This window comes from Salmo salar, chromosome 17, assembly GCF_965601325.2.
Source record: "Salmo salar chromosome 17, fSalSal1, whole genome shotgun sequence".
Lineage (NCBI taxonomy): Eukaryota > Metazoa > Chordata > Actinopteri > Salmoniformes > Salmonidae > Salmo > Salmo salar.
In genome coordinates this window covers 80,984,119-80,997,009 of record NC_138307.1, presented here as the reverse complement: position 1 = coordinate 80,997,009, position 12,891 = coordinate 80,984,119, and the positions used below count along the sequence as shown (strand labels likewise).

The 12,891-nt window shown below is 45.8% G+C and overlaps 1 protein-coding gene across 1 annotated transcript in view; it reads right to left on the bottom strand.

Moving 5' to 3' along the window:
- Window positions 1-12,891, bottom strand: part of LOC123731884 (thyrotropin-releasing hormone-degrading ectoenzyme) — a 464,288-nt gene that overhangs the window by 257,134 nt on the left and 194,263 nt on the right. The window contains exon 4 of the mRNA XM_082964249.1: window positions 7,088-7,242. Within this exon, the coding sequence (XP_082820375.1) occupies window positions 7,088-7,242 (155 nt within the window). The remainder of the gene's footprint in view (window positions 1-7,087; window positions 7,243-12,891) is intronic.

The window sequence follows — 12,891 nt, the reverse complement described above, 5'->3', positions numbered from 1 at the left end:
GCAGCTTTGATACCAACAGTGTACTGGAGAGAAGAGCAGCTTTGATACTAACAGTACTGGAGAGAAGAGCAGCTTTGATACCAACAGTACTGGAGAGAAGAGCAGCTTTGATACCAACAGTGTACTGGAGAGAAGAGCAGCTTTGATACTAACAGTACTGGAGAGAAGAGCAGCTTTGATACCAACAGTACTGGAGAGAAGAGCAGCTTTGATACCAACAGTGTACTGGAGAGAAGAGCAGCTCTGATACTAACAGTACTGGAGAGAAGAGCAGCTTTGATACCAACAGTACTGGAGAGAAGAGCAGCTTTGATACCAACAGTGTACTGGAGAGAAGAGCAGCTTTGATACCAACAGTACTGGAGAGAAGGGCAGCTTTGATACCAACAGTACTGGAGAGAAGGGCAGCTTTGATACTAACAGTACTGGAGAGAGGAGCAGCTTTGATACCAACAGTGTACTGGAGAGAAGAGCAGCTTTGATACCAACAGTACTGGAGAGAAGAGCAGCTTTGATACCAACAGTACTGGAGAGAGGAGCAGCTTTGATACCAACAGTACTGGAGAGAAGAGCAGCTTTGATACTAACAGTACTGGAGAGAAGAGCAGCTTTGATACCAACAGTACTGGAGAGAAGAGCAGCTTTGATACCAACAGTGTACTGGAGAGAAGAGCAGCTTTGATACTAACAGTACTGGAGAGAAGAGCAGCTTTGATACCAACAGTACTGGAGAGAAGAGCAGCTTTGATACCAACAGTGTACTGGAGAGAAGAGCAGCTCTGATACCAACAGTACTGGAGAGAAGAGCAGCTTTGATACCAACAGTACTGGAGAGAAGAGCAGCTTTGATACCAACAGTACTGGAGAGAAGAGCAGCTTTGATACCAACAGTACTGGAGAGAAGAGCAGCTTTGATACCAACAGTACTGGAGAGAAGAGCAGCTTTGATACTAACAGTACTGGAGAGAAGAGCAGGTTTGATACCAACAGTACTGGAGAGAAGAGCAGCTTTGATACCAACAGTGTACTGGAGAGAAGAGCAGCTTTGATACTAACAGTACTGGAGAGAAGAGCAGCTTTGATACCAACAGTACTGGAGAGAAGAGCAGCTTTGATACCAACAGTGTACTGGAGAGAAGAGCAGCTCTGATACTAACAGTACTGGAGAGAAGAGCAGCTTTGATACCAACAGTACTGGAGAGAAGAGCAGCTTTGATACCAACAGTGTACTGGAGAGAAGAGCAGCTTTGATACCAACAGTACTGGAGAGAAGGGCAGCTTTGATACCAACAGTACTGGAGAGAAGGGCAGCTTTGATACTAACAGTACTGGAGAGAGGAGCAGCTTTGATACTAACAGTACTGGAGAGAAGAGCAGCTTTGATACCAACAGTACTGGAGAGAAGAGCAGCTTTGATACTAACAGTACTGGAGAGAAGAGCAGCTCTGATACTAACAGTACTGGAGAGAAGAGCAGCTTTGATACCAACAGTACTGGAGAGAAGAGCAGCTTTGATACCAACAATGTACTGGAGAGAAGAGCAGCTCTGATACTAACAGTACTGGAGAGAAGAGCAGCTTTGATACCAACAGTACTGGAGAGAAGAGCAGCTTTGATACTAACAGTACTGGAGAGAAGAGCAGCTTTGATACCAACAGTACTGGAGAGAAGAGCAGCTTTGATACCAACAGTACTGGAGAGAAGAGCAGCTTTGATACCAACAGTACTGGAGAGAAGAGCAGTTTTGATACTAACAGTACTGGAGAGAAGAGCAGCTTTGATACCAACAGTGTACTGGAGAGAAGAGCAGCTTTGATACTAACAGTACTGGAGAGAAGAGCAGCTTTGATACTAACAGTACTGGAGAGAAGAGCAGCTTTGATACCAACAGTACTGGAGAGAAGAGCAGCTTTGATACCAACAGTACTGGAGAGAAGAGCAGCTTTGATACCAACAGTACTGGAGAGAAGAGCAGCTTTGATAACAACAGTACTGGAGAGAAGAGCAGCTTTGATACTAACAGTACTGGAGAGAAGAGCAGCTTTGATACCAACAGTACTGGAGAGAAGAGCAGCTTTGATACCAACAGTACTGGAGAGAAGAGCAGCTTTGATAACAACAGTACTGGAGAGAAGAGCAGCTTTGATACCAACAGTACTGGAGAGAGGAGCAGCTTTGATACCAACAGTACTGGAGAGAGGAGCAGCTTTGATACCAACAGTACTGGAGAGAAGAGCAGCTTTGATACCAACAGTACTGGAGAGAAGAGCAGCTTTGATACCAACAGTACTGGAGAGAAGAGCAGCTTTGATACTAACAGTACTGGAGAGAAGAGCAGCTTTGATACCAACAGTACTGGAGAGAAGAGCAGCTCTGATACCAACAGTACTGGAGAGAGGAGCAGCTTTGATACCAACAGTACTGGAGAGAAGAGCAGCTTTGATACCAACAGTACTGGAGAGAAGAGCAGCTTTGATACCAACAGTACTGGAGAGAAGAGCAGCTTTGATACCAACAGTACTGGAGAGAAGAGCAGCTCTGATACCAACAGTACTGGAGAGAAGAGCAGCTTTGATACCAACAGTACTGGAGAGAAGAGCAGCTTTGATACCAACAGTACTGGAGAGAAGAGCAGCTTTGATACCAACAGTACTGGAGAGAAGAGCAGCTTTGATACCAACAGTACTGGAGAGAAGAGCAGCTTTGATACTAACAGTACTGGAGAGAAGAGCAGCTTTTATACTAACAGAACTGGAGAGAAGAGCAGCTTTGATAACAACAGTACTGGAGAGAAGAGCAGCTTTGATACTAACAGTACTGGAGAGAAGAGCAGCTTTGATACCAACAGTACTGGAGAGAAGAGCAGCTTTGATACCAACAGTACTGGAGAGAAGAGCAGCTTTGATACCAACAGTACTGGAGAGAGGAGCAGCTTTGATACCAACAGTACTGGAGAGAAGAGCAGCTTTGATAACAACAGTACTGGAGAGAAGAGCAGCTTTGATACCAACAGTACTGGAGAGAAGAGCAGCTTTGATACCAACAGTACTGGAGAGAAGAGCAGCTTTGATACCAACAGTACTGGAGAGAAGAGCAGCTTTGATAACAACAGTACTGGAGAGAAGAGCAGCTCTGATACTAACAGTACTGGAGAGAAGAGCAGTGTTGAGCTGTAGAGATGGGAGAGGGAGATTCTCGGGCAAAACAGAGTGTTGTCCAGCAATGGATGGTCCATTGGGGAGCCAGACACAGCAGAGAGAAACCTGTTGTGTCAGATGAGTGTATGTGTGTGTGTGTGTGTGTGTGTGTGTGTGTGTGTGTGTGTGTGTTCAGGCTTTGGCCAGATGTCTAATTACTGTGTGAGAGCAGCAGGAGGAGGATGTGTTAAACGGTATTTCCTCTCCAACTATCTGTTCTCTCTATAATGAGGAGATAAAAGACCAATCAGCTGAAGCCAGGACATATACAGTAGACTGTGTCCTAAATGGCACCCTACTGTATTCCCTACACACTACTCTATGGTCCGTGTTCTAAAGAAGTGCACTACATAGGGGAAAGGGTGCCTTTTTGGGACTCAGGCAGGATATATAGGACCCCAGGGTGTTAATCTGCCAGTGTAGATGGCTGTTGGTGCTTGTGTGTGTATCCTATCCTGTCAGCCTCTGTAGCCCTGGCCCTATAAACCCTCTAAGGACAACGTGCTGATGAGTCTGAACAGAACAGTGCAGGAGTGTTTTAGTGTCCTAGACAGAGGGAGGAATAAACATGGGGGGAATGGGTCAAATTCAAGTTGAATGGAAAGAGCTGAGTTTTAAAGGGGACATAATGTGATCCTGTATCCCATCACACATCAATCAGATGGACGGTTAAACAACATGGCTAACAGTAGCCAATACAGTGTTTACAGTACCTGTATCCCATCACACATCAATCAGATGGACGGTTAAACAACATGGCTAACAGTAGCCAATACAGTGTTTACAGTACCTGTATCCCATCACACATCAATCAGATGGACGGTTAAACAACATGGCTAACAGTAGCCAATACAGTGTTTACAGTACCTGTATCCCATCACACATCAATCAGATGGACGGTTAAACAACATGGCTAACAGTAGCCAATACAGTGTTTACAGTACCTGTATCCCATCACACATCAATCAGATGGATGGTTAAACAACATGGCTAACAGTAGCCAATACAGTGTTTACAGTACCTGTACCCCATCACACATCAATCAGATGGACGGTTAAACAACAGGGCTAACAGTAGCCAATACAGTGTTTACAGTACCTGTATCCCATCACACATCAATCAGATGGACGGTTAAACAACATGGCTAACGGTAGCCAATACAGTGTTTACAGTACCTGTATCCCATCACACATCAATCAGATGGACGGTTAAACAACATGGCTAACAGTAGCCAATACAGTGTTTACAGTACCTGTACCCCATCACACATCAATCAGATGGACGGTTAAACAACAGGGCTAACGGTAGCCAATACAGTGTTTACAGTACCTGTATCCCATCACACATCAATCAGATGGACGGTTAAACAACATGGCTAACAGTAGCCAATACAGTGTTTACAGTACCTGTATCCCATCACACATCAATCAGATGGACGGTTAAACAACATGGCTAACGGTAGCCAATACAGTGTTTACAGTACCTGTATCCCATCACACATCAATCAGATGGACGGTTAAACAACATGGCTAACAGTAGCCAATACAGTGTTTACAGTACCTGTATCCCATCACACATCAATCAGATGGACGGTTAAACAACATGGCTAACAGTAGCCAATACAGTGTTTACAGTACCTGTATCCCATCACACATCAATCAGATGGACGGTTAAACAACATGGCTAACAGTAGCCAATACAGTGTTTACAGTACCTGTATCCCATCACACATCAATCAGATGGACGGTTAAACAACATGGCTAACAGTAGCCAATACAGTGTTTACAGTACCTGTATCCCATCACACATCAATCAGATGGATGGTTAAACAACATGGCTGACAGTAGCCAATACAGTGTTTACAGTACCTGTATCCCATCACACATCAATCAGATGGACGGTTAAACAACATGGCTAACAGTAGCCAATACAGTGTTTACAGTACCTGTATCCCATCACACATCAATCAGATGGACGGTTAAACAACAGGGCTAACGGTAGCCAATACAGTGTTTACAGTACCTGTATCCCATCACACATCAATCAGATGGACGGTTAAACAACATGGCTAACAGTAGCCAATACAGTGTTTACAGTACCTGTATCCCATCACACATCAATCAGATGGACGGTTAAACAACATGGCTAACAGTAGCCAATACAGTGTTTACAGTACCTGTATCCCATCACACATCAATCAGATGGACGGTTAAGAAACAGGGCTTTCAAGGACTTAGTTATCAGGCTAGCAGTGGCCAATACAGTGTTCACCTGTACCCTTTCGATACAATTACAATACATTAATTTAGCAAAAGTTCCAACACAGCTGTTTTTATCTCAATATCAAATCATTTATGGGTAACAATTAAGTACCTTACTGTGAATGTTTACAACAAAAATAGCTTCTTAGCAAATAGCAATTTCTCATGCAAGAATTTAGCTAGGACTGTCTGGGAGTGGTCTGAGTTGGGGAGGGGAAAACTGAAAACTAGCTGTTATTGGCAGAGAGGTTTGGAACTCTCTTTCTCATTGGTCTAATAGGGTGACAATCTTAGTGAGTGGACTATTGTGATGAAATAAATGTATTGAAAATGAATGAATGGGTGTAATGGAAAGAAAACATCACCTAGCTGAACTGCAGGGGTTGAGCTTATCATTTATCATCACAACAAATAATGACTGTTAGAACGCGCACAGAGGGTTTATTAATGTGTTACTGGCTGCATCTCACTAATGCTATATTTATGCAGAAACATGGAGCTGTGTTTTCCATTACCTATAATGACTGTGCCAGATGTGAGCCTCTGATCTCTGTCAAGCCTTCATTAACCTGTGGATATGGCAGCAGTCCTCTTTGTTACTGATATATAAAACCCTTCTGATCTCTATCAGCTAGACAAACTAATGGACTGTGTGTGTGTGTGTGTGTGTGTGTGTGTGTGTGTGTGTGTGTGTGTGTGTCTGTCTGTCTGTCTGTCTGTCTGTCTGTCTGTCTGTCTGTCTGTCTGTCTGTCTGTCTGTCTGTCTGTCTGTCTGTCTGTCTGTGTGTGTGTGTGTGTGTGAGAGAGAGAGAGAGAGAGACAGAGAGAAAGAGTCTTTGATGTAGACCCAGAGTTTGATTAAGGCACCTGCCTGAGAGACTCAGGGAAAACAGAGTAGAACACAAACACTCAGCCCTCATCCTATTGTCATCAAGGAGCCTGGTATAACTGAAGCTCTACTCTGCTGTGGTGACGAAGGACCAGGAGTGTTTTACCACGTGACCTGATCAGAAAAACACTCCAGCCCCCAGTTACAGGGTATAATTAAGACCCATGGTTTCAAGTAAGGAACAACTCAGGGCCCTAAAGATGGCATGAGTTTGGTCAGTAGTGTTTTGTACCTGATGGTACAAAAAGTGTAATGCATAGAATTACCTAGCGTAGCATAGCATTACATAGCCTAGTGTATTGTATAGTAATGTAGCCTAGTGTAGCATAGCCTAGCCTAGCATAGCATAGTGTATTATACCTGATCACTGATTTCATGCACCACCACCATAATGAGCTCCATCTGGTAAGAGAAGTGTAGCGTAGCATAGCCTAGCCTAGCCTAGCATAGTGTGTTATACCTGATCGCTGATCTCATGCACCACCACCATAATGAGCTCCATCTGGTAAGAGAAGTGTAGCGTAGCCTAGCCTAGCCTAGCATAGTGTATTATACCTGATCGCAGATCTCATGCATCACCACTGTAATGAGCTCCATCTGGTAAGAGAAGTGTATCGTAGCCTTCCATAGCATAGCATAGTGTATTATAAGTGATGGCTGATCTCATGCACCGCCATCATGGTTAGCTTCATCTGGTGGGAGAAGTGTAGCATAGCCTAGCATAGCATAGTGTATTATACCTGATGGCAGATCTCATGAACCACCACCATGGTTAGCTCCATCTGGTAGGAAAAGGATGAGACCTCTGGGTCCAGTAGGATCTTCTGCTCTACAAACACACTCAGACCCCAGTTCTCCATGGCAGCGTAGGGGTGCTTGGGCACGGCCAGCAGGTCTGGTAAAAACACAGAGAGGTTAAAGGTTAGAGAGAAGAGTGCAGCAGCCGAGACACGAGGTAACAAAACAAAAACAACATCCTTGAATTCACGTCCACCTGTTGACACCGTCGAAGTCAAAACAACTAAAAGGAGCAAGGCACTCGTCATGTAATTAGTTTAAAATGCCTTTATGTAAGTTATGGCATGATCGGCTCCCTAGTGGCGCAGAGGTCTAAGGCACGGCATCTCAGTGCTAGAGGCGTCACTACAGACCCTGGTTCAGAGGTCTAAGGCACGGCATCTCAGTGCTAGAGGCGTCACTACAGACCCTGGTTCCATTCCAGCCTGAATCACATCCGGCCGTGATTGGAAGTCCCATAAGGCGGCTCACAATTGGCCCAGCGTCGTCTGGGTTTGACCGGGGTAGGCCGTCATTCTAAATAAGAATTGGTTCTTAACTGACTTGCCTAGTTAAATAAAGGTTAAATAAATATGTAAGTTATGGCATGATTAATAGGACAACAAGTTTCAAACTCAGACGTGTTTAGTCAGCATGTCCTTCGTCAAGGGAGAAACCAAGATACAACGACACAACGCTGCCTTCTACTAAACAGACCACGCTCCAATCAACCCTGGTTGAAGAGGGAGTGGTTACACCACAGTTAGTAGTCATTGGACAACAGCTAGTAAACAATAATCTAGGTTCAACAGTGAAACAGATGTGTTGATCCAAATGCGTATTCATAAAGGCATTAGAACAACTGGAAAAGATAAAGTAGTACTAGCCTTGAATGGTTTGTCTTTTGGTTTGGCAGACAGGTTGTGAAGAATTGGCATCACAAATGTACACACGCACACGCACGCACGCACGCACACACACACACACACACACACACAGGTCAAAGGTGAGAGAGGAAGAGGACACAGCCGAGACATGAGAGGTTTTCAGACAACAGGTAAAGGACATTTCAAGGCAACCATTGTTTACTGGGTTTTTTTCTTCAAAGACATGGACCACGTAGGCTTTTCTTTATGGAAGATGAGGAAAGTAAGAAACTTGTCTTTTTACATATATATGTGCCTTGTCACTGGGAAACACATATCTTTCTCCCTCTCCGGGTCTCTCCACTAAGGAAAAGAGAGTGGTGGAGTTCTCTGTGACAGCCGTTGAGTGATGGAAGACATTTCCACAGCAAGATAAAGAAAAAGGGGGATTTTAAAACTCCGCTTTATTTATTACAAGGAATGAAAGAACCATTTTTATTTCTCAGGAGTCAACAGGCAGTAAAAAAAAGGCACTGTGTTTCCCTTTTAAAAACAACAGCCCTAGTTTACACAGAGAGAGACAGAGACGATCCTAACCAGGACAGATGTCATTTTGTTTCACTGAATCCATGCAGAATTCCCAGCTCTCTACTGTCAACACTGTTACTGTGCTTTCTATTGTGTTTCCAATAAACATCACCTGCAGAAGTAAGAAATAAGCTGCTACTTTAAGACTAGCTTCCTTAATCTGGGAGACTGGCAGTATCATGACGTGTGATTGGTGCGTTGACAATTTGGCTCAATGGCAGTACCCGCAGGGGTCAGGCGTAGAAGAAACTAAATCTCTTATTTAAAAACCAGGAAGCGGGAAGATTAGACTCATGTTTTTGTGGGCATAGTAGGAGGCCTGTAAATTCAGGCACCTGTAAATTCTGCACGCCTTATCACAGCCTTGGCAAACCCAAGTGTTTTTGATCCACTCCTTATCTTAGTCAAAGTCAACATGCGGCGTGGTTTTAAAAAAACAAGTTCGAGTAAGTACTGTGGCTGTTGCAGTGCCGTAATACGATTACCGGGTTGTTTTGGGAAGAAACTAGATACACGCTATGTACAGCCATTTGCATATTCCTTTGAGGTAAATGACTGATCATTTCTGGAAGTGAGGGGTTATCTATCGCTTGGCATGTGACAGAGAAATGTGACATGGATGCATGCGCTCCTGTGCCTCACGCCTGTAGAGTATCGGGAGGCTGTGACAGGGGAGGGAAACATCCCAGTGTTTGTTAGACATAGTTTAGGAAGCAGCAGGAAGGAGCTAGAGGATATCATGAATAGACTTGATTTGAGAGAGAGGGGTATGAAGGAGAGGGAGAGAGGGAGGGAGAGAAGAAGAACGAGAGAAGGGGAGAAAGAGAAACGTTCTCATAACGACGTCTCTCATAACGACAGCTCTCATAACGACGGCTCTCATAACGACGGCTCTCATAACGACGGTTCTCATAACGACGGCTCTCATAACGACGGCTCTCATAACGACGGCTCTCATAACGACGGCTCTCATAACGACGGCTCTCATAACGACGGCTTCTCATAAACGACGGCTCTCATAACGACGGCTCTCATAACGACGGCTCTCATAACGACGGCTCTCATAAAGACGGCTCTCATAACGACGGCTCTCATAACGACGGCTCTCATAACGACGGTTCTCATAACGACGGTCTCTCATAAACGACGGCTCTCATAACGACGGCTCTCATAACGACGGCTCTCATAACGACGGCTCTCATAACGACGGCTCTCATAACGACGGCTCTCATAACGACGGCTCTCATAAAGACGCCTCTCATAAAGACGGTTCTCATAACGACGGTTCTCATAACGACGGTTCTCATAACGACGGCTCTCATAACGACGGTTCTCATAACGACGGCTCTCATAACGACGGCTCTCATAACGACGGTTCTCATAACGACGGCTCTCATAACGACGGTTCTCATAACGACGGCTTTCATAACGACGGTTCTCATAACGACGGTTCTCATAACGACGGTTCTCATAACGACGGTTCTCATAACGACGGTTCTCATAACGACGGCTCTCATAACGACGATTCTCATAACGACGGTTCTCATAACGACGATTCTCATAACGACGATTCTCATAACGACGGTTCTCATAACGACGGCTTTCATAACGACGGTTCTCATAACGACGGTTCTCATAACGACGGTTCTCATAACGACGGTTCTCATAACGACGATTCTCATGGCACCAGGACAAAAACAACAAGATGAATGTGGAAAACAACAACAACGCACCGTTATAAAACAGGCATGACGATAGAAGCTAACCAGATGTTTCTATTGAATTAGCATTCTAGAATTAGACGCAAAGAGGAAATTAAAAGGGAACAGGCAGGCTCTAATTGGCCATTGTAATTGTGATTTATGACTGAAAGACTTGACGGCTACGGGGCAATTCCAGTTGTATATTGGCTCTGCATGGGCTGCATGGGCTTCCAATGAGGCGGCTGATGACAATGAACAGGGGCACACGCAGGGCGACACGCTGTATCCACACAGGTCGACACGCTCTAACCATTTTCACGGGAGGAAAAGTTAATTAGCTGATTAAATAGAGGCATCCACTTTCCGACACGTAAAATGTGTGTGTTTATACGCTTTCAAGGAAGGAAACGTTGATTAGCTGATTAAATAGTGGTATGCATCTATCTGTCCAGACATCACAGCCCTTACACTTCTAACAGGATACAGTAGGAATATGTTACACTTCTAACAGGATACAGTAGGAATATGTTACACTTCTAACAGGATACAGTAGGAATATGTTACACTTCTAACAGGATACAGTAGGAATATGTTACACTTCTAACAGGATACAGTAGGAATATGTTACACTTCTAACAGGATACAGTAGGAATATGTTACACTTCTAACAGGATACAGTAGGAATATGTTACACTTCTAACAGGATACAGTAGGAATATGTTACACTTCTAACAGGATACAGTAGGAATATGTTACACTTCTAACAGGATACAGTAGGAATATGTTACACTTCTAACAGGATACAGTAGGAATATGTTACACTTCTAACAGGATACAGTAGGAATATGTTACACTTCTAACAGGATACAGTAGGGATATGTTACACTTCTAACAGGATACAGTAGGAATATGTTACACTTCTAACAGGATACAGTAGGAATATGCTACAGGCACTGAGATGTGGACATCCCTATTTGTCTATTATATCAAACTCCTTCTCACTCGCTACACACACTCACACAAATGATTCACTTAGTCTTCATCAAGATGGCCTCTGAAAAGTCTTCGGCGGGAACAGAGTGGTGAAGGGTTAATGTGGTGGTTGGAGGCAGAGGAAAGGAGGAAGCAGAGGAGGAATGGGAGAGGAGAGGATGGATGGGTTAGGAGAGAGGAGAGGAGGGATTGGAGAGATGAGGAGGAATGGATGGGAGAGAAGGGATGACACCGGAGAGGATGAGTTTGGAGAGGAGGGATGAGAGAGGAGAGGAGGAGTTTGGAGAGGAGGGATGGGAGGGATGGGAGAGGAGAGGAGGAGTTTGGAGAGGTGGGATGGGAGAGGAAGGATGGGATAGTGGAGGAGGAGTTTGGAGAGGAGGAATGAGAGGAGAGGAGGAGTTTGGAGAGGGGGGATGGGAGAGGAGAGGAGGAGTTGGGATGGGAGGGATGGGAGAGGAGAGGAGGAGTTTGGAGAGGTGGGATGGGAGAGGAGAGGAGGAGGGGGATGGGGAGGAGAGGAGGAGTTTGGAGAGGGGGATGGAGAGGAGAGAGGAGTTTGGAGAGGAGGGATGGGAGAGGAGAGGAGGAGTTTGGAGAGGAGGGATGGGAGAGGAGAGGAGGAGTTTGGAGAGGGGGATGGGAGAGGAGAGGAGGAGTTTGGAGAGGTGGGAGGGAGGGATGAGAGAGGAGAGGAGGAGTTTGGAGAAGAGGGATGGGAGAGGAGAGGAGGAGTTTGGAGAGGTGGGATGGGAGGGATGGGAGAGGAGAGGAGGAGTTTGGAGAGGTGGGATGAGAGAGGAGAGGAGCAGTTTGGAGAGGTGGGATGAGAGAGGAGAGGAGGAGTTTGGAGAGGAGGGATGGGATGGGAGGGATGGGAGAGGAGAGGAGGAGTTTGGAGAGGTGGAATGGGATGGGAGGGATGAGAGAGGAGAGGAGGAGTTTGGAGAGGTGGAATGGGAGGGATGGGAGAGGAGAGGAGGAGTTTGGAGAGGTGGGATGGGATGGGATGGGAGGGATGAGAGAGGAGAGGAGGCGTTTGGAAAGGAGGAATGAAAGAGGAGAAGAGGAGTTTGGAAAGGTGGGATGGGAGGGATGAGAGAGGAGAGGAGGTATGAGAGAGGAGAGGAAGGAGTTTGGAGAGGAGGGATGGGAGAGGAGGGATGGGAGAGGAGGGATGGGAGAGGAGGGATGGGAGAGGAGGGATGGGAGGGAGAGGAGGAGTTTGGAGAGGAGGGATGGGAGAGGAGAGGAGGAGTTGGAGAGGAGGGATGGGAGAGGACAGGAGGAGTTTGGAGAAGAGGGATGGGAGAGGAGAGGAGGAGTTTGGAGAGGAGGGATGGGAGAGGACAGGAGGAGTTTGGAGAGGAGGGATGGGAGAGGAGAGGAGGAGTTTGGAGAGGAGGGATGGGAGAGGACAGGAGGAGTTTGGAGAGGAGGGGTGGGAGAGGAGAGGAGGAGTTTGGAGAGGAGGGATGGGAGAGGAGAGGAGGAGTTTGGAGAGGAGGGATGGGAGAGGAGAGGAGGAGTTTGGAGAGGAGGGATGGGAGAGGACAGGAGGAGTTTGGAGAGGAGGGGTGGGAGAGGAGAGGAGGAGTTTGGAGAAGAGGGATGGGA